General features: G+C 37.2%; 2 protein-coding genes across 3 annotated transcripts in view; one reads left to right on the top strand and one right to left on the bottom strand.

Moving 5' to 3' along the window:
* Positions 1-1,487, top strand: part of sardh (sarcosine dehydrogenase) — a 49,808-nt gene extending 48,321 nt beyond the window's left edge. For both annotated transcript variants that reach the window (XM_058057353.1, XM_058057354.1), the window contains exon 22: positions 787-1,487. In XM_058057353.1, the coding sequence (XP_057913336.1) occupies positions 787-915 (129 nt within the window). In that variant the 3' untranslated portion in view covers positions 916-1,487. The remainder of the gene's footprint in view (positions 1-786) is intronic.
* Positions 1,488-6,701: 5,214 nt separating this feature from the next.
* On the bottom strand, positions 6,702-22,943 carry dbh (dopamine beta-hydroxylase (dopamine beta-monooxygenase)). Its single transcript, XM_058057158.1, has 12 exons — positions 22,254-22,943; positions 19,784-19,930; positions 18,531-18,788; positions 17,357-17,533; positions 11,356-11,458; positions 9,218-9,384; positions 8,995-9,138; positions 7,914-7,952; positions 7,755-7,814; positions 7,449-7,576; positions 7,209-7,368; positions 6,702-6,883 (listed from the first exon to the last, which is right to left on the bottom strand). Exons 1-12 carry the CDS (start codon positions 22,617-22,619, stop codon positions 6,770-6,772), a joined length of 1,863 nt encoding a protein of 620 aa, XP_057913141.1. The 5' UTR covers positions 22,620-22,943; the 3' UTR covers positions 6,702-6,769.
* Between the last annotated feature and the right edge of the window lie 252 nt (positions 22,944-23,195).

The raw sequence follows: 23,195 nt of genomic DNA, 5'->3' as shown, positions 1-23,195 counted from the left end.
CACAATTCGCATCCGACGAGCACAATCCGCATCTGACGAGGTGCACAATTCGCATCCGGCGACGAGCACAATCCGCATCCGGCGACGAGCACAGTCCTAAACCGCATCCGACGAGCACAATCCGCATCCGACGAGGTGCACAATCCGCATCCGACGAGGTGCACAATCCGCATCCGGCGACGAGCACAGTCCTAAACCGCATCCGACGAGCACAATCCGCATCCGACGAGCACAATCCGCATCCGACGAGCACAATCCGCAACCGACGTCGAGCACAAGCCGCATCCGACGGCGAGCACAAGCCGCATCCGACGGCGAGCACAAGCCGCATCCGACGGCGAGCACAAGCCGCATCCGACGACGAGCACACTGTTGTGAAAATTACCTTAATTGTCATAAAATGAAGGCTCTAAAAAGACGTCAACAATGGTGCCATTCTAGTAGTTTTTGTGTAATATTCTGACTTGATTCTCCTGAATTGTCCAATTGTTGTCGTTGACTTTCATCTTTATTTTCATAAAAGTAAGCCTTTTTTAAAAAGATACATTAGGACTTTATATTCATATTCTTGTATTTTTTTTTCAGAAATTTCACTTTTTGTTGACGTGAGCGTTCTTTGTTATTCTCAAAAGTATGCTTTAAAAATAAGCAAATAAAAATTGTATTCTCGTGTTATCAAATTCAATCTTTATTCTTGTCGTATTTGGACGACATTCTCTTCCTTCTCAGATTTAGCGAGTCTTTTGTGGTAACGGTGTGACGTCCTTGGCTTGTGTGTGTCTTCAGGTGAGCGCCGACTTTGTGAAGAGCGGCGAGTTCACGCTGGAACGTATGGGAGTGACGTACGCGGCCAAGGCCCACCTCAGATCTCCCTTTGACCCCGAGAACAAGCGCGTGAAAGGCGTCTATGACTGAGCCGGCCCGAGAAAAGAGACAGCGATGTTTAAGATGCAAAGTCTCTCAGGCCAAATGTGAACTTTTATTCCCGGCTGTGATTGGACAGAAGTGTGAGAGGAGGCGGGATTGACCGGCGCTCATCTTCACCAGCGAGGTCCTTTAGTATCCTTTTGTGGGATCGTCGACTTGTGGAATCATCATCACTGATGGAAACCTTTTCATTCTTACCATTCTTTTCTCTTGCTGCCATTTCCAAGGAACCAGCTGCTAGCTTAGCAGCTAACCTGGACCTGATCATTTGTTAGCTGCTGAACCCTCCAAAAAATCGCCATTTTAGTGTTTTATTGCTGCATAAAATGCCTGTTTGAGTAATAATTGTCAATAAATTGTTCAGACACGCGGAAAAATGCCTTTAAAGAACAATAGTGTGCTTGATGAGTTTGCTTAATAACTCATGCTAGTCGAGTGATAGTTGAGTGATTTTGATGCCTTCCAGGGACAAATAGTTTGCCCAACAGCTTGGTAAAATGTATTTTTTACTGTTAAGACACCAGGAAATGCCATTAAAGAACAATTATGTGATTCTTGGAGACTAATGACAAACAGTTATTGATAGAACACACCATTTTGTCTTAAAATGAGGCAACGGCTAATAGCTAGTACTCATCTCTTAGCTAAAAGAAGCTACTTTTACCTGCACAAAATGTCAATAAGGGTTAAATATGCAGTGGCAGGGCTTGCTTAAATGCTTTTTTTTGCTGTTAAGACACCAGGATGCCGTTAAAAGGCTATTATGTTATTCAAGGAGACAAATGCCAAACGTTTTGTCAATGGCTAAAACTCATCTTTTAGATAAAGTAGCATACTTTTAGTGATTTTTATCTGCACCAAATGCACCAAAAATGGCTAAATATATAGTCTTGGGGCTAGCTAAAGGGCTTTTTATACCAGGACTCTACATTAAAAACAAAAAATACTTGCCCATGGGGAATCCTTAAGGTGTGAACTACTTGCCCGAACTTGCCCCATGTAAAATGAAAAGACTGCCATAATGATATCATCTAATTTACTACATACTACTTTACACATCGTAGTCGTAGTAAGCAGTGATATTGTGCACCACAATGAAACATTATTGAATAGACACATTTGTGTACTAGTAAAGTGTTTTTTAATCCAGAAAAAAATGCTCAATGGTCAAACAATAATTTGTGAAGCAAAGGTGAGAAAAATACACTGAGAAATGGAAGCGCTAGATTTTGCAGCTTGTGCAAAATCAGCACTTGGTATTGGATCTAATGGGTGGTGTTTCATTGTGACCATTTCAAATTGTCACAGCAATGTGATTCACTCACCTGTGCCATCATTTGATTTGCTGCCGCTAATAAAATACTTGTTTAGGAGGCACTGGTTCATCACTTTTTGCTGTTTTCCTTCACAAGTTGTTGAAGAATTAGACGATGTTGGCAGGGACGCCATGATAGATGTTTTTGTAGTCAAACCATCGCTGATTGGTTGATCGCGAACAACGGGTGCGGATAAAACGCGGACTGTGGATTACGGACCGCGGTCTAAATAAACTATTCTGATTGGTCCATTTCAAGATTTGCAAGGATTGGTTTGCAAATTACCACCGGAATTACACAGTCCGTGTTTTACCAACACCCAACAAGAACCACTTTAAAAAAAAAAAACTCTTGGCAGTATGACATGCCAAAGTGCACTTGCCCGACGGGAATATCACTGATTGGATTTACTTGCCCCAATTTTGTTTTAACTTGCCCCAGGCCATCGGTACATCGTTATTGTCGAGCCCTGTATACTGTTAAGACAGCAGATAATGCCATTAAAGAGCAATTATGTGATTCATGGAGACTAATGGGAAAGAGTAATTGATAGAACACACTGTTTTGTCGTAAGATAAGGCAACGGCTAACGGCTAATACTCATCTTTTAGGTAAAGTAACATACTTTTACTGATTTTTATCTGCACAAATTGTCAATAAAGGCTAAATATATAGTCTTGGGGCTAGCTAAAGTGCATTTTTTTACTGTTAAGACAACAGATAATGCCATTAAAGAGCAATTATGTGATTCATGGAGACTTAGGGAAACAGTAATTGATAGAAAACAATGTTTTGTCGTAAGATAAGGCAACAGCTAATGGCTAATACTCATCTTTTAGATAAAGTAACATACTTTTACTGATTTTTATCTGCACCAAATGTCAATAATGGCTAAATATATAGTCTTGTGGCTAGCTAAAGTGCATTTTTTTTACTGTTAAGACAACAGATAATGCCATTAAAGAGCAATTATGTGATTCATGGAGACTAACGGGGAAACAGTAATTGATAGAAAACACTGTTTTGTCGTAAGATAAGGCAACAGCTAACCGCTAATACTCATCTTTTAGATAAAGTAACATACTTTTACTGATTTTTATCTGCACCAAATGTCAATAATGGCTAAATATGTATTCTTGGGGCTAGCTAAAGTGCATTTTTTTACTGTTAAGAAAACAGATAATGCCATTAAAGAGTAATTATGTGATTCATGGAGACTTAGGGAAAGAGTAATTGATAGAACACACTGTTTTGTCGTAAGATAAGGCAACAGCTAACAGATAATACTCATCTTTTAGGTAAAGTAACAAACTTTTACTGATTTTTATCTGCACAGAATGTCAATAAAGGCTAAATATATAGTCTTGGGGCTAGCTAAAGTGCATTTTTTTACTGTTAAGACAACAGATACTGCCATTAAAGAGCAATTATGTGATTCATGGAGACTAACGGGGAAACAGTAATTGATAGAAAACACTGTTTTGTCGTAAGATAAGGCAACCGCTAACCGCTAATACTCAACTTTTAGATAAAGTAGCTTACTTTTACTGATTTTTATCTGCACTAAATGTCAATAAAGGCTAAATATATAGTCTTGGGGCTAGCTAAAATGCATTTTTTTACTGTTAAGACAACAGATAATGCCATTAAAGAGCAATTATGTGATTCATGGAGACTAATGGGAAACAGTCATTGATAGAACATACTGTTTTGTCATAAGATAAGGCAACGGCTAACTGCTAGTACTCATCTTTTAGATAAAGTAACATACTTTTACTGATTTTTATCTGTACCAAATGTCAATAAAGGCTAAATATATACGTAGTCTTGGGGCTAGCTAAAGTGCATTTTTTACTGTTGGGACACCAGGAAATTAAATATTGGCCTGGACCACATTCTAAAAATAGAATTTAACAACAAAAAAACAGCAGAAATGAGAAAAATCTGCAATAATTTTCCAAGAATGAACTCTTATTATATTTGTGTACCCATTTGGGTACCATAGAGTTGAAATATTAAATATGAATGTACTAGTCTCCCACGGTTTAGATTGGCTGTCAGATGTGGAGGGAATTTGGGGACATCAAAATAGTCTCTTCCCAAGCGCCGGCAACAATCCCCGCCAACCGCAGCCGTTTGTTGCCACCCGTGTGTGGCGCCCATAAGGCAGGCGGATAGCCCGAAAAGTGGCTGGAGTCGTCAACCTGCTGGGGGTAAGTTTATGTTCTGTTTGGCTTGAAATAAGCTATGGAAATAAATGTTACCGACATAGCCAGTAGTACATTTAAACATTTACACTTCATCTATGTGATCGGTATCAGTATCAGCCGGTTTCATATTATTATTATTATTATTATTATTATTATTATAAAAATTTGTTTGTTTTCCCACTACACAACATGAAAGAAAAGGCAGCATTCATGAGAAAGAATCAACACGGTTGCTATGGTTAGCAAATATGGAAGCAGTTCATCATCTGCAGCAGTTAATTATGTGAGGAAATTGTTTACAAAATGTCATCACTGAACTGTGGTCCCTTTCAGTTTCATTATTTTTCATGAATTTTTGCACGGCCAAGTGATAACGAATGAGAATGTCCTCTGATTATTCTTATTGTTATTTCAATGCAGAAGTGAGCCCGGCGTGTTTTTTTTTTTCATCTGTGTTTACACCAAACCAAAACCAATTAGACCGTGTGATGTAATACCCGATGAACAAAATGTTCTTTGCTGGCATGCAGCTGAATAGTAAAAGGATGATGGAAAACGATGGAAAACGACCAATATAAGTCCATCTTCCTCAACACAGTGTCTCCGTTAGTCTTCTTTTTGTCTGCTTTTCTTTCTGTCAAGCATGTAATGTGTGTTTGCAACAAAATTATATAAAATATTCAGCTTTTACAAATCAAATCACAGTAAATGAAGTCTAACATTTCATGTAAATGCCTCTAAATCTTTACTAAATTGAACTAGTTCATTTTAGAATCATTATTTTGTATAATATCCAACTAAATTTCTGTGAAAACTGGTTGTCATTTTTTTTCTAGTTTAGTTTTGTCACGATGTGGGCGTCACCCCCTCATGACAGCTCTCTTAGTTTCCTTCTTTCCTTCTGTTCCAGTTTCCATGCCCTTATTTTGGTATCCACTTCCTTTGTTGTTCTCTTCCGTTTTCCTTACCCCTGCTCGTTTCACACACCTGCTTCTAATTTCATTATCCCTATTTAGTTCAGGTGCGTGCTCTTTCGGTTGTGGCTTCATTGTGAATTGTCTTTGCGTTGTAGTGGCTGTTGTGTTTTCCTGCTGCTGCCATTTTGCATTAAATAACCTTTTATTTGCACTTTTGGTCCTGCTCTCTGCATCCTGGGGTCGCAACGCAACACCGCCAAGCGCGATCGTGACAAGTTTTCTAGTTTTTTCTAGTCTAGGTTAAATAACTGTTAATAGTTATCCTCCCTATCTGTGTGGAAGTGGTAAGTTTTTGGCTATTTAAATTTAAAGGAAATAACTTGAAGGCTACCGTTTAGGTCGCTAGCTCTCTAGTTTGCGAGTTAGCATGTGTCTCAAGACCCTGCAGTTGCGCAATATGTTGTAAATAAAAAGAGTATAAATGTGACTATAGTCGTGTTTTGTCATGTCTACAGGGCTCTAATAATGCTTTGTTCATTTTAATCTGAAAAAAATAATTTGTCTACCCGCCAACTATATGTGGTTTCTTAAGTTTTTATTATTTGCCGTTTTATTATTATTATTATATTTATTTATTACTGATTGATTGATTTTCTTTATTCTTGATTTATTTATTTTTCATCTTATTTTGTGTAGAAAAATAAAAATTAAGATATTTGAGAACAGTGGAATGTTTTATCAGAGCTTTTATTGTAGAAAATCAGAACAAAAGCACTGAAAAAGTTTGTATATTTTTCTCTTTTTAATAAATGCGTTTTTTTTTTTTTTTAAAACCTGATGTGGCCCAGCCTTGCCCATACCCTAGCTCCAGTGGCCCACAGGTAAATTGAGTTTGACACCCCTGGTTTAAGGATTTGAAAGGCGGCGCAGCAGCTTGAAAAAAATAAAACATGAGCGACATTTCCTACAGTGCTAGCACAGCTACTTGGAAATAAAAATAAAACATGAGCGACACGCAGGAGGGATTATGTCTCACAGCTGGCCTTGGAACGTCTTGGTGTTCTCCTGGTGGAGCTGGAGGATGTGGCCGGGAACCGGAAAGTCTTGGCTTCCCGACTGAGACTGCTGCCCCCGCGACCCGGACCCGGGTAAGCGAAGGAAAATTGAGTTCATTGTAAGAAAAAATGGAGCCAGACACATGTGACAGCTGCGAATATTTACTGTTAAAAACACTAAAAATGTCTTCACAGTACTTTTTTATGTTTGCTCAGATAGTTGAGCTTTTTTTGTTTTGAGCAAGGCACCAATCACCACTTAAGCATGTTGTTGAAATAGGATGTCAAAGTCAGACATGAGTGCTAATCGTAACAGTTCACAATTCTTCTTACCCCCTGCCGGCTCAGACCAGGCCCACGGCTGGGCGACCGGTGGGGCGTGCCCCAACCTCACATGGGTAAGGAGGTTTTCGGAGGACAGAGGTCACCGCCGGTAGCGTCTGCTTGTCCCAGTCACCCTTGAAGAAAGAGAGGTTTTAGTCGACATGCTACAAATACTATCATAATAAAGCACTGTTAGCATGCTAACACTCCCTGGAACCAAACTCCTTTCGAATTCTAGCAAAGTATTGCGATTTTTTGCGGGGAAAGAAATGTCCCAGCAGTTCATCAGTTCATGCTAAAGGACTCCAATCGGTGGGACGCAGCAGTCAGACTAGACGACCAATGTTAAAATGGGTCCCTCGGCTAACATGGAATCCTTCCATGCGTTTGATGGATTGCAGATGATGCTCATGACTTGAATGTCTATCTTATTAAGCATGTCCTGGTTGTGGGACTCACAGGAAATAAGCGTGCGGTGGATTGGTTGCAGTGCATGGAGATCGGCGCCGTCTTGTAAAGCGAGTCCAGCACCTGCGTGGAGAAGGTGTCCCACTCCAGCCTGGAATAGCGTGCCGTCACGCTGTCCTCCCCGCACACACACTCATCCTTTCCTTGGAATCTGGGGGACACAACATCACCTTGTGGCACCGCCTCTTGATGGATGGTAGACGCACACACACACACACACACACACACAACCTGCTAATGAAGCTGAAATATCTCTGCAGATGTTCCAGGTCCACGTGGCTCTTGCACAGTTCCAGCTGAGTGCGGGGGTAGTAGTGGACGTAGTTGACGCACATTTCCTCCATGATGCCAAAACCACCCTGACAAGACGTGCAGAAGACCAGCCCGGCCACAACATTAGGTACAAAAGCTTTTACAAATATCTTCATAATAATAATAATAATAAGTACAGTATAGTATGTTTATTATTTGGGATCCTTTTTTAGTGTAGCATCATGTGGGCTATGTTGTGGTGTTCTAAGTGGTCCGCTCACTCACCACAGTCGCTTTGAGTCTGTCCTCGGTGTTGTAAGTACACCTTGTTACGAGGACGTCACCCTGCAACACAAGTCATGCAGTATTAATGCGCAAATATTACTGCAGTAAAACATGGAAAATCATTCCAGATACTAGAAACCAAAGAAGGTTTGGACTTGCCGGTAAAACGTTGGTCATTTTCCTCAAGACTCTGATGGTCTACAAAACAAAACAAAATCCTTATGAGGGGGTGCAATCATGGGATTTATTATTTTTATTAATGTAGTATTTTTTTACTGCTTTGTCATTATTACTTTACATCTGTTATTGCATGTTTTTGTAAAGAAAATAAAAAATAAAAATGGGTTATTGTAGTCAATATATAACATAAAAACAATAATATATATTTATAAAATATATAATGGATTATATTTTTATGTATATTTATAAAAATTTATTAAGTATTTTCAGACAAAAAATCATATTGCCGAAACATTACTTTCACTTCAGAGTAAAGTAATGTTGGAGTATTGTTATTGTTATTGTCTACATGTCATTTTTATTTATTTATTTCAACAAATCTTTTAAAACATTTTGAATACAATATTTTGACTTAATTGAAAATATTTAATTTATTTGGTGCATATATATTATTTATGTAACATTTCTAGTGCAGTATTTAGTGCAGTAAAAAAAAATCATATCATGTAATAACTTCAGTCCCGCCAGTTTCATGTTAAACCACGCCCACTTTCAGTTTATGCCACACCCACTCCCAGTACAGATATACTGTAGTAGTGTACTCGCTCGTCCCTATTTTTTAATCGAAAGTTTTTATTTATTTTATTGTATTTTTTTGCGGCTGCGTATACAATATTATTTACATGAAATATTTTTTTGTGTAGAATTTTCACCTTTTTTTTTAAAGCTTTTTATGTTATGTTATTTTATTTTTTCACATTTCTGCAATTGTACATATGTACCTTATATGATGAATGATTATGATTATGCTTTTCTCAAAGCTTATTTTATTTCATTTTTCACAGCTTTGCATAGACTGAAATACATATATTGATGTAATATATTTGTTGTTTTTTTAGTATTTTTCTGTTTTTTATTTATTTATATATATTTATTGATTTTATTCTATATTTTGTAATACTATTTATGTCATATATTTAGATCATAATATTATTTTTTTACTCCCAAAAATGAAGATGAAGATGAAGGTAGAATCTTGTACCATATTTAGTTTTGTCACCTGGTAGTGTGTACTGAAGTGTTGGTCCTCCTGCACCACCTCCACCTCCTCGCCCCCCCTCACCAAGACCGTGCGCACCCCCCGGCCCGCCAAGTGTGTGTGCAGCTGGGATGCAAATATAAAGATCCCCCCTTGGGGAAGAGCCTATGAAAAGAGACGGAGAGTCATGCAGGGACAATGAATAAGAGGTACAAATACTCCGAGTACTACGCTATGTTCTTACAGTGCGTGTACACTTGGACGTGCAGTAGCCACTCAGGTAGAAGGTGTGTTGCTGAGGCGGGATGGCCATGATGGGGGTGTAGACCAGGCCCAGCTCCATGATCCCGGCGTCGTGGCGCCTGAGGCTGGGGGTGTAGTGCAACCTTATCCCCGATGAATCACGTCGGCCTGCACGGACCACGGCAGCTAGCATGAACGCTTCACATGCGCTACATTTCATAGTCAAACTCATTCACGCGCCGGAAGCCCAGAATAATCCCAAGTGGCAATGAGAGAACGGAGAATTCATTTTCATTTCATTCCAAGATTCCTTAGAGGAGGCGAAGAGAAGAAATGAAAGGCACCGCACCTTGGACACCAATTGACACCAATTGACACCTGCTGGGACTCAATTAGGATCATGGCAAACATCAAATACTGAAAAATAAAACTATAAAATTAATTTCAAACAAATTAACAATTAAAAAAATATATTAAAAATATATTAAAAATATATTAAAATATATTAAAAATTATTACATTTATTAAATTAATTAAATAATAATTGTTAAAACAAATTATAAAAATCTATGCTGCTGTCTTAGTATAGGAAAAGGACAAGCTTTCAGTCTGTCCATCAATAATTCATATCAAAGTCATTATCATTATCATCAAGTCAAGTCGTTATTTTTGCCTTATTTGTGCAAGCTTGAATGACTTTACATTTTCATATTATTTATGTTTGCTACAAACATTAAATAACCAAAACGCCAAATCAAAGTGATTAAACTTTACTTTTTGGTAAAACCTGCTAATTCAACATGTGTGCCTTCTTTTAAGGGTTAAGTTCTGTGGAACCATGTGATTTCTCCCAGCCAATCAGGAAGAAAAGCATTGGTATTTAATACACATTTTTCAAAAAATATATACTGCAGTATTATTATAATATATATATTATTATTAACCTCAAAATCATATCGCTTTTCTGTATTTCTTTCTTTCACAAAATGTGACAATTTTTTTTATATTCAATTTTGTTTTGTTGCAGTCTACATTAGCAGTGGTATACAGTATAGTGGTTTTATTTATTAATTTGTCAAATAAATATACTCACTTGTAAGTATTATTTGTATATTTTTTGTTGTTAATATTTTATATTAATTGTATTTAATATATTTATATTTATTTATACACCCACAACTTCAATTTGTTCTTCTATTATTATTATTTTAGCTATTTTTAGAATTGAGGAAATGACCCTAAAAGCAATTTCATAAGGAGTGTTATTATTCATATGCACTGTATTAAATATGTACTGTATGTAATGAAAATGTGGAAGATGTGTTGAGGGTGGGGGTGCTTCTTGATGCCGGATCTGGCGGGGCACTGACCCTAAAAATGTCCCCTCTGCTAGTTTTGTGCCCACAGTACATACGTATACATAGAGTACATATATTACATAGAGTATAATGTACTGCTAGAAACATACAGCAGTACTCATCAATTAGAAGCTGACTGCGCTGACTGACACCCTCCCTCATGAGGAGTAATTATCTGCTCATGTTTTGTTGTTTGTGTGTCAGCAGCATTCTGACGGCACTGACGCTAATTATGGGACTGGATGGAGGGGGCGGAGCTTGAGGCAACCCTGGGGGAGGTCTGCATCTTCACATGACCATCATAATGAAGGTACGCACACACAAGTACGTCCACCCCACCCCATACGCATTTTCCTCTTACTTTAAAACTGTGGTTTTCGAACTGGGGGGCGTGCCCTCTGGTTTATATGATATTACTATTATTACTATTATTACTATTTCTATAAAAGGTTGTAGCTTGAAAATGGTAATAAATAAATTCATACAGTAAATGAGCTAAATCATCAGTATGAGCTAAAGTTTGTGATGGGCGTTAATTTAATTTAATTTAATTTAATTTAATTTAATTTAATCTGGGTTATGATGTCATCAGGCTCCGAAATGGTCAGATCCTGTCTCCACCACACCCAACAATTTCATCAAACGCAAAACACAATTTCAACAGTTTGACCCTGGAACAGACTATTTCTATTTTCATTGTTGCCGTGGTGACGTCTGCTGCTTCTTCCTAAAAGTCTTCTGCCTACTGATTGTGTGTGTGTGTGTGGGGGGGGGGTCATACCAGATATGAGGAGAGGGTTGTGGTAGTGGACCTCCAGACGAAGGAACCTGGAGGAACCTGTTCCCCCCATTGGCAGACCAGCATCAGGAGGATAGTAAAAAGCCTGCAAGCGCACACAAACCAGATTCAATAACATATTGACAACCAAAACAAAGTTTTCATATTTAGCTTCTTCTTTAGCTTTTGGGAGTCCTGCACAAACATGCAACCTGCTGTATGTATTTTGTAATTCCTGGTGTTGCTGATTAGAAATGTAAACAATAAATGCATTAAAATGGAAAATGGAGATATAATTGCGTGCATAGACAGCTCAGTTGCCAATATGAAAATTGTAAATAGTTCATGGTAAATAAATTGTTGAGATGGTTTGGCTAAATATAATATATGGCTAATTTTGAGTCAAAGTGAAAGTCAAATGTGTCTTTTCCCAAAAAGCCTTTTCCCTCCCTTTTTTTGATGAAAAGTCATATTTTGCTGAAACTTACCAATGGCTACGTTTACCTGCAGTCTAACAACCCCATCATAACTAGAATAATAACCCTATCATAACTGGAATAATAACCCTATCATAACTGGAATAATAACCCTATGATAACTGGAATAATAACACCATCATAACTGGAATAATAACCCCATCATAACGGGAATAATAACACCATCATAACGGGAATAATAACCCCATCATAACGGGAATAATAACCCCATCATAACGGGAATAATAACCCCATCATAACAGGAATAATAACCCCATCATAACGGGAATAATAACCCCATCATAACAGGAATAATAACCCCATCATAACAGGAATAATAACCCTACCATAACTTGAATAATAACCCTATCATAACTGGAATAACAACCCCATCATAACTGGAATAATAACCCCATCGTAACTGGAATAAAAACCCCATCGTAACTGGAATAAAAACCCCATCGTAACTGGAATAATAACTTCATCGTAACTGGAATAATAACCCCATCGTAACTGGAATAATAACCCCATCGTAACGGGAATAATAACCCCATCGTAACGGGAATAATAAACCCATCACAACCAAATTAATAACCCAATAATAACCCCATTGTAACGGGAATAATAACCCCATCGTAACTGGAATAATAACCCCATCACAACCGAAATAATAACCCAATAATGACCCTATCATAACCCAATAATAACCCAATCGTAACTGGAATAATAACCCCATCGTAACTGGAATAATAACCCCATCATAACGGGAATAATAACCCCATCGTAACCAAAATAATAACCCCATCATAACTGGAATAATAACCCGATCATAACCACAATAATAACCCAATAATGACCCTATCATAACCCAATAATAACCCAATCGTAACTGGAATAATAACCCCATCGTAACGGGAATAATAAACCCATCACAACCAAATTAATAACCCAATAATAACCCCATTGTAACGGGAATAATAACCCCATTGTAACGGGAATAATAACCCCATCGTAACCGAAATAATAACCCAATAATAACCCCATCATAACTGGAATAATAACCCCATCATAACCGTAATAATAACCCAATAATGACCCTATCATAACCCAATAATAACCCAATCGTAACTGGAATAATAACCCCATCGTAACGGGAATAATAACCCCATCACAACCGAAATAATAACCCAATAATAACCCCATCATAACCGGAATAATAACCCTATCATAACTGGAATAATAACGCCATCATAACTGGAATAATAACTCCATAACCAGAAGAATAACCCCATCATAACCAAAATAATGACCATATCATAACCGGAATAATAACCCCATCATGACCAGAATATTAGCAATAACCCTGTTGTGCACGGCCATGTAAACACCAATAACCCTTTTGAAAAATCATCATTCGATGATCAAATCGTCATTTGACCTTAATCCACATTCAGGTCCGTTAGATTGCTCTGATTCAATAGAGGAATGTATTCTTCCCATTTCAATCTTTCTTATCATGAAAGCGGAATAAAAATACTCCCAGGCTCCTCCGCACACGCGTCACAACACGCTGGTCCTCCTCGTCCGCTTTTATGTTCCGCAAGGTCGCATTTCTTTGTGTGCTGAGTGCTGACTTCCTGCCGGGGAGAATCGAAGGCGGGTGTTTACGAGGCCGCGAAAGAGGCCTGAATATTTCCCTCCTAATCTCGTCTTGGCAGCGTGCACGGCAAGGAAAGCATCCCGCTTGTTCGGAATCCAATTGGCTGGGAAACGCAGAAATATGCTGACTGGCTCGCCTCACCCTGGCCTCTCCTGCTCTCAACCCCCACAACGCTTGATAACTTTTACTTTGCAACTTCATGTACTACATCTGTCTAGTACTATTCCCATCGAATACTGTCTTGGGTAGTTGTTGGTAAGTTTACATTAACATACACGTACATTTACTTACGTTTATCTTACATAAACAACACCGGTTGCTTTAATATCCCCAAATTGCCAGCCAACCAAACCTTGGGGGACTTGTACAATTCGCGCTGGCAAAGCATCGCTAACTGCTGGTAGCTGGTCACCCCCCATTTCACCCATCGCAGTACTTTGTGGCGCCCGTTAGACATTTTCTGGAAATATTGTCCTCTAAAAGTAGCCCAAAACTAGCAAAAAAATAAATAAATTATTTTTAATTTTTTGCTTTTTCTTTGGCTTTTTGTCTCTTATATAATCAAATAGATGTCACAATTTGACATACTGCCTCTCAGAATTGTGCACAACAGCAAAAAAAAAGAAAAGTTGATATTACTGCCAACATCAGGATGAACACACAATGAGTGTGTTTTGCTTTTTTTTGCTTTTATTTTGGGATGGTATTTTTGGGATGGATTTTAACTCGGAAAAACGGCGTTCAAGCTCCAGCTGCAGCGAACATATTTAGCTTTTTATTTGGCTTTTTTCAAAGGAGCATTTTGATATATATGTTTTATTTTCTTCCAAAAGTAGCAAAAAAAAAACTTGATATTGCTGCCAACATCAGGATGAACACACAATGAGTGTGTTTTGCTTTTTTTTGCTTTTTCTGTGGCTTTTTTTTCATAATTATTAATGGAAATGAGGTATTTTGGGGATGGATTTTAACTCGGAAAAACAACATTCAAGCTGCAGCTGTCATCAGTGAACATAATTAGGTTTTTATTTGAGTTTTTTTTCAAAGGAGCATTTTGATATGTGTTTTATTTTCTTCCAAAAGTAGCAACAAAAAAAAGGTGATATTGCTGCCAACATCAGGATGAACACACAATGAGTGTGTTTTGCTTTTTTTTGCTTTTTCTGTGTCTTTTTTTTTCATAATTATTAATGGTAATTAGGTATTTTTGGGATGGATTTTACCTCAGAAAAACAGCGTTCAAGCTGTTGCTGTCATCAGCGAACATATTTAGCTTTTTATTTGGCTTTTTCAAAGGAGCATTTTGATATGTTTTATTTTCTTCCAAAAGTAGCAACAAAAAAAAGTTGATATTGCTGCCAACATCAGGATGAACACACAATGAGTGTGTTTTGCTTTTTTTTGCTTTTTCTGTTGCTTTTTTAAAAATTATAATTATTAATGGCAATTAGGTATTTTTGGGATGGATCTTAACTCGGAAAAACAGCATTCAAGCTGCAGCTGTCATCAGCAAACATATTTAGCTTTTTATTTGGCTTTTTTCAAAGGAGCATTTTGATATGTATGTTTTATTTTTTTCCAAAAGTAACAAAAAAACAAACAAAAAAAACCTTTTAACGACTTTGACCAAAGATTCCCTGCATATCTTCTGCTTTTTCTTCTTGTCAAATTGATACTTGTCTCAGAATAAAAAAATGTCCCAAAAAGCCAAAGAAAAATCAATCGATGGGGAAGCAACAGTTTGTGGTTTCTGTTTAGTTGGGGCGAATTATCTATGACGAGCATCTGAGATTATCTTTTATCACGTTGATCATGGTGTTACCAGGGGAGTTCTCATCCTGGTGAGGACATGATGACGGAGAAAATCTCTTCCCTGATCGAGAATCCAATCCACACCACGAGACCACCAGGGAGATGACATTGATCTTTTGCTTTTCAAAAAAAACAAGGAAAGGCTTGAACGACTCTTGACCTCAGCTCAGGTGTTGATTAGTTGATTGGCGCTGTGCAAGGGTACACATTAAAATTCGGTGCACCTGGAAGCTCAGTTCAGTGTAACCGAATTCGCGGGGGTTGCTGGAGCCTATCCCAGCTGTCTTCGGGCGAGAGGCGGGGTACACCCTGGACTGGTGGCCAGCCAATCACAGGGCACATATAGACAAACAACCATTCACACTCACATTCATACCTATGGACAATTTGGAGTGGCCAATTAACCTAGCATGTTTTTGGAATGTGGGAGGAAACCGGAGTACCCGGAGAAAACCCACGCATGCACGGGGAGAACATGCAAACTCCACACAGAGATGGCCGAGGGTGGAATTGAACCCTGGTCTCCTAGCTGTGAGGTCTGCGCGCTAACCACTCGACTGCCGTGCCGCCCTTGGTTTGTTTTTATGGATTTTAAATAATAATAAAATACAATAAAAATAATGAATAATGAGTCTTTGTCAAGTATGATGTTTTTATAGCAAAGCTTGTAAAAATGTATACAATTAAGAACATTATTTTTTGTAGCTTTAGTGGTGTCTTCCTGTATAAATGCGCAGTTTCAGGGGCCTTCCGGTTACACTGAACCGAGCTTCTGGGTGCACCGAATTTATTTTTCCACACAAACACACACACCCGCGCACAAACTCACACTGAATAATCAAAGTTTAAACAGACAAGAAAAGTACTACTCCTGTGTGAATATTATATCCGCCATTAATTGTGTGTGTGTTTGCATGTATGTGCCTGTTATTGGTGTGTGTGTGTGTGTGTGTGTGTGTGTGTGTGTGTGTGTACATTGTCAGTGTGTGCAGATGTTTGATGTGTTTTGCCCTAAGCGCCCTCCCATGCCCAAGTCAACATAAAAGAATTATTAAAAAAAATAATAATAATTAAAAGAATTAACTTTTTCTTTGGCTTTTATGACTTAAAAAAAAAAAAAATCAAAATAATTTTCAAGAAAACCCATGTTCGATTCCACCCTTGGAGTTTGCATGTTCTCCCCGTGCATGCGTGGGTTTTCTCCGGTTTCCTCCCTATCCCAAAAACATGCTAGGTTAATTAGCGACTCCAAATTATCCTTAGGTATGAATGTGAGTGTGAATGGTTGTTTGTCTATATGTGCCCTGTGATTGGCTGGCCACCAGTCCAGGGTGTACCCCGCCTCTCGCCCAAAGACAGCTGGGATAGGCTCCAGCACCCCCGCGTGACCCTCGTGAGGATAAGCGGTAGAAAATGAATGAATGAATAATTTTCAGGAATATTTGCTTAAAAGTCGCACAAAACAACAAAAAGGTGGGAACCGCCACAGACTTCAACCAAAACTGACTGCTGCTGTGATGATTTGCTTTTTCTTTGGCTTTTGAGCATTTTTAATTTGGAGAGAAGTAGCAATGTGATATTTTTGGCAAAACGTTGCGAACTAAAGTGGCACAAAACAAAATAAAAACTCCTCATCTGGGCTCAGGCTTCATTGCTGCTGTGATTGTGTCGCTTTTTCTTTGTTTTATTCAAATTTGAACATTTTTGTGATGATTTGCCTCTAAAAGTCACTTTTAAAAGCCTCTAAAAATGCCTGCAGTTTGACCCTATTTGTGTTTCCATGATTTCCTGGAGGTAAAGTTCCATGGTAGAAAAAGTAGGACTGTGGATATTCTTAGTGTAGGTGTTGCTCCCACGTGTTGGCTGGCTGCAAGCCCTGATCAGACGCTCTCAAGCTGTTTTTGTTTGCCTGAATTGAGTAGGAGTGAATCCTCGGAATAGACGCAAGAACCGCAGTCGGAATCCAATCGAGTTGAAGACGGCTTTGGTGTAAAGTGTGTGCTCCATTGTTGATGTGGACATTCAGGTCCCTTGTCACTACGTCACTACGTCCTACCTCAGCACCCATGGCCCAGGCAGCCAGCACGTGGCGGCAGGAGTTCAGCTTTCCCGGCTTCATCTTGTCATCACAGGAGCCGCTATAGTCCGGGACGTTGCTCACATTCGGGGAACACTCAAACACCTCCATGTGGTGCACGATGGCCTCGTTGCCTGCCGTCACCACCGGCTCGTACTGAAAGAAAAACAAAAGTAAACCATTCTGTGGTCTCCATAATTCAGCATCACTTGTTGGATTGTTCAACTTTTACTACGGAAACGCCAATGTTTGAATCCCGTAAAGAGAATATAACAGTAGTCTGTTCCAGGGTCAAGCTGTGGTCACTACCCTTCACTTCCAGGCGGTGCGTATCACACAAATGTCAAATTCAAACAAAAAACACTAATTTTGGGACTTTTTGGTTTTCGCCTCTGACCAGTTCACCACCAGATTGCTTCTGGCAATTTTTAATTCATTTTTTAAATTTTAATGAAACATTATTATTTTTATTTATTATTTTATATTTATATATATTTTATTTTTAATTGATAAATACATTTTTTAAAAAATTTTTATATTTAAAATATAAATATAAAAACATAAATAACAAATAAATAACATTATTTATTAAAAATAAATAACATACAACATAAAATATAATACATAAAATAAAACAGAATAAAAATTTTAAAATACAAAATACAATTGTAAAAATAATTAATTTATACTAAAAATGAACATAAATAAAATAAATAGTAATAATAAATAAATAATAAATAAATAATAAATAAATAATAAATAAATAATAAATAAATAATAAATAACATAAAATATAATACATAAAATAAAACAGAATAAAATTTTAAAAATACAAAATACAATTTTAAAAATAATTAATTTATACTAAAAATGAACATAAATAAAAAAATTCTAATAATAAATAATAAATAATAAATAATAAATAATAAATAATAAATAATAAATAAAATAAAATAGTTGAACCCCAAAGCTTTAATAACAACTTTTTAAGCTAGTTAGCTGTTACCACCGGTTTTCTCACCTTCTGCCTTTCACAAAAGTTAACATTTGCTGGTATTTACCATATTTTACACACTATTTGTCTTGTTCATTGTAATTATTGTATTTCTCATATTTACGTATGTTGCATTGTATTTGTTTCATATAGCGTTACCATGACGATGTGATTCTTGGCCATGTTTTCAGGCAGCTTGTGGATGAAGCACCAGTAGGTGGTCTCCTGGCCGGGGATGACAACGTCGGGAGCCACCACGTCTAGCGTCTGCACGTCGGGAGGCAGCGTGGGAGGCGGCGTGTCGGGGCGGAGCATCAGGACCCTTTGGAGGCCCATGTGGATGCCTGACAAGTTGAGTTGCTCCAAGGAGGCAAGTGGCTGATCCAGCAGTCCGTAGATGATGTGCACTGTTCCCTCCTAAGGCCACATAACACAACCATTCATGTCCTCTTTATAAAAAGCTATTTATGTTCCTATATGGCTCGCAAAATTCACTTCTCACTGGGTTGCCATGGTAACCATGCAGGCCTGATGGTAGCCTGATGCTAGCCTTAAGAAAAACAATTATGGAAATAACGTCAATTATTATTTTGTTCATTCGATTTATTATGATTTACTTGAATTTTACAAGAATATTGAAAAAAAAAATGCTAAAATAGTTAATATTATATTTAATATTGTGTTATTTTACTATATATAAAATTACAAGAAATGTTACATTTTTGAGTATAAAGTCTTATTTTAACTACCAGTGATATGACTATTATTATTATTATTATTATTATTATTATTATTATTATTATTATTATTATTATTATTATTATTATTATTATTATTATTATTATTGTTGTTATTATTGTTATTATTATTGTTATTATTGTTATTATGTTATTATTGTTATTATTATTATTATGTGTACAAAGATGTAAAAATTATTTTAAAAAATTAAATAATAGAAAAATCACATCATATTCAAAATTCAGTGTAAAAGTTATTAACCTCTTTATGTTACCAGAATAAGGAAAACAAAATATGATGGAAAAAAGCACACTATGACAAGCATATTTTTTAATGAATAAAATATGAATAAAATATTTTTTAATTGAAAAAAAATTATATTGCAAAAATGCTAATAATAGTTCAAATTAATAATAAAATGCATTTCAAATGAAAGAATTGCATAAATTATTAATATTTTACTTGTCAGAATAAGGTTCAATATTGTGGAAAAATACATAAGAAGAAATAATAAAATGAGGAAAATTTAAATTCTATTTAATTCGTTTTTTTGTATTTTATTTTAATCATATGTAGAAAAAAAAGTAATGTTAGAAAACAACAAAATTCATGTATTTTCCAAGGTATAAGGCTTATACCTATTGTAGTAATAAAGAGCTAATTTATCCAGGTACCTCAATGAGGTAGTCTCTAGGGTCGCAGGTACTAAAAGCTCTCTTGAAGAGCAAGTAGAACCCTTCAGACGTCCATTTGGCTTCCATCAGCTCGTAGTCCTGCTGGCTGTCCAGTGTCACATGTCCCTCGCTGTCGCTCCATGCGTCCTATGAGGGGAGGGGGGGGGGCACACAGATATGCCTACAACATGCAGTATGTACAGTATACACAGCATACACCATGCATGAAATGCATGCGAATGGTGGCATGTAACAGCAATGCATCCCAACAATGTTTGTGTTTGTGTTTGCGTGCTGAGGAGGCTTTTGCAGCAGCTGCGTCCGTCCACGTCTCTCGTCTCTTATCTGTTAGATTTCACACATTCCAAGTCCAGAATAGCACCTAAGATCTATTTCTTTACTTCTCTTATGTAACCCTGCCCAACAGCCTGCAAGCATCACCCCATGCACTCCTATATATATACTATATATATATATATATATATATATATACATATATATATATATACTGTGTGTGTATATATACATATATATATATGTACACACACACATTGATCGTCCTTTCTGCTGCCATCTTTCATGAGCTGAACTCGAAAATGTTTTTCTAGGTAGAAAAAAAAGACTTATCTCTCCCAAGGTTGGCCACAATAAAAGGCCATTCCAAAACATACTAGACGTATGGTGGAATAGGTTCATTTCAACTAGCCCCTTAGCCACTTATCATCATATTACCTTGTGTTCGCCTCGTGAGTGCAAGTTTTGGGACCGTATTGTTTTATAGTATGTATATGCGTCTCACAGAAAATATGGTGCGTTCAAGGATCAACTGTACATAAGTAGTTGTCCCTCGCCACTCATGCTATTTCGTGGTTGACTACAGCCTGGTGATAGTCAGAGAAAAAGCCCATTAAGCTAATTGTGCTTTTTTTTCTAAACAAAGCATTTTCAAGCATAAAAATGTCAAAATGAAAGTAAATACAAATATAAGGCATTCAGAAGACACATTCAATGATGTGATGATACTGTCCAGAGTATGCTACACAGGCCACTAGGGGTCAGTAATGTTACATCGACAACAATAGCCACCTGTTAACATGTGTGTGTCCATATTAGTATGTTTGAACCCGGGCTCACACTCAATCTGTTAAGACAGCTGGGATAGGCTCCAGCATGCAGAGAAGAAGATGGATGAAAAAAAAAACCGAATGTTGAAACACTTCAAGGACAACGTTAAAAAGCTACAGCATTTCAGTACGTGGAGTCAAACTATGGAACGGATTGAGTAAGGAACTTAAACGATGCATTTAAACGATGTATTTTATTTAAATACAAGGAAGAGGTGTTATTCTGTCTTTTTATCGGTTTGTTTGTTTTTTGTTTGTTTGCTTGTTTGCTTGCTTGTTTGTTTATTTATTTTTAATATGTGATTATGATACATTATGACTGTGGAAAAAACTTAACAATTACATTACCACACTGTTTTGTCACCTATCACTTTTCTATGTAGTCCATCCACTTTCTATGCCGCTCATCTTCATTTGGTATGCTGGAGCCTATCCCAGCTGGAGTGGCCAATTAACATAACCTTAGAAGTTACATTAGGTTAGGTTTTTATGCAGTAAAATCACATATACTAGAATCCAGGAAGTGAACAAATGTACAGAAACCACATAATTTCTTTTTATAATTGTAAAATTATAAAAAAGAAAATGTAAAAAAGATTCTTTGAAAACAAAGTTGAAATATTTGAAAAATCTAAATAATTATTAATAATTATAATAATAATAATAATTATTATAATAATAATTATTATAGTTATTGTTATAATAATAATAATAATTATTATTATTATAATTATATTTATTTATATTTATATATTAATTATAATTAATTATATTAATATTAATATTGATATTGATATCGACATCGACATCGACATCGACATCGACGATGACGATGATTATTATTATCAATTTCACTCTTTCCTCATTTTTGCTGTTTTTTTCAAATATTTCAACTTTGTTTTCAAAGAATCTTTTTTACATTTTCTTTTTATAATTTTACAATTATAATAAGAAATGATGTGTACTGTATACTGTGGGTGAAAAGGCTATTATAATTATAACTTATAATTATAATTATAATTATAAGTTATAATTATAATTATAATAGCCTTTTCACCCACAGTATACAGTATGAGCAAAGATGTTCATATAGTAGTATAGTATAGTATAGTATAGTATAGTATAGTATAGTATAGTATAGTATAGTATAGTATAGTATAGTATAGTATAGTATAGTATAGTATAGTATAGTACAGTCACATGAGTTCTTCATATAGGCTATTTTCTTCCAATAAAAGCATAAAATAGTACAGTACAACTATTATAGTAATGGTAGTATATATAGAATACTATAAAAGTATAGTACCCATCCTAAATGTTTGCTATCGTGAATCCCAGCGACTCACCCCAAAGTAGCTTTTGCTTCCCGAGTCCCACAGAACCACCAGATCGGCACGGGTCAGCTGGCCTCGCTCCGACATTCCCAGCACCACTCCGTGCTTGAGCCGGGCCACCTTCAGCTCCATGGTCACCTCTTGCCGCTCGTAGCTGACATTCCACGCCAGCTTCAGCTCCCCCAGTGGATCCAGAAGCACCCGGAAGGGCATGAGGAGAGCGGGTGGAGGCCGGGGTTCGGACCGGGCCAGCTCCACCACGCCGATGGCGCTCGGAGCCTGGTAGGAAGCCACCAGGATGACCATGAGGGCGGCTAGGGCGGTGAAGTACATGATGGTGACGTCCTGCAGACGCAGGTCTTTGCTCAGGATCCTCATGATCTTCTCTTAAGTCAAGCGGGTCGGTATCTCCAACTCATCTCCTCCACTCCTGCTGCTTTTTAAGAGACTCCTCCCTTACGATTTGTCTGTTTTTATCCCACCTAATGCCATTATTTTCTCTGCTTAATTCGATTGTCTGCTTTGAGGCCCCCCGGGGCGCTCAAACATGATTCTGCTCATCTGCCACGCCCAGATTGATCCACGTCCAACCCATGGACAATATCAACCAGAATCAAGTGATTGTGGTTGCTCTCTCTATCTTTTCTTCTTTTTCATAAAAGAAGAAGAAGATGCTGCCGTGGTCGAGAAGATATCACAGAAGTTCCTGTGACCTTGACAGAAACATATGCGGCCATAAAGCACTTCACGTGTTCCTATCTGACCTCCGGGCGACAAACAACCTATTGTGGCCTGCCAATTATGGGATGCACAAGCAAGATGGACGCTTTCAAGTGGATTAAAAAGGTTAGCAGAGCCCCCAAGGGAGCGCCAATGTGACAGGTGAGCGTCACGTCCCCGACACCTCAAAGATGATAGCATGCACAATCTGGGATATCAGTGGCCTGCCAAAAT

This window comes from Doryrhamphus excisus, chromosome 19, assembly GCF_030265055.1.
Source record: "Doryrhamphus excisus isolate RoL2022-K1 chromosome 19, RoL_Dexc_1.0, whole genome shotgun sequence".
NCBI lineage: Eukaryota > Metazoa > Chordata > Actinopteri > Syngnathiformes > Syngnathidae > Doryrhamphus > Doryrhamphus excisus.
The sequence above is the reverse complement of the archived record's forward strand: the minus strand, read 5'-3'. Positions and strand labels throughout refer to the sequence as shown.

Excerpts from the sequence above, each read along its gene's own strand:
- dbh (XM_058057158.1), bottom strand. The coding sequence starts at position 22,619 with ATGAGGATCCTGAGCAAAGACCTGCGTCTGCAGGACGTCACCATCATG. Across the intron at positions 19,931-22,253 it reads GAAGCAAAAGCTACTTTGGG|GACGCATGGAGCGACAGCGA; the intron begins GTGAGTCGCTGG and ends CTCCCCTCATAG. Across the intron at positions 7,815-7,913 it reads AAATGACCAACGTTTTACCG|GGTGACGTCCTCGTAACAAG; the intron begins GCAAGTCCAAAC and ends CTTGTGTTGCAG.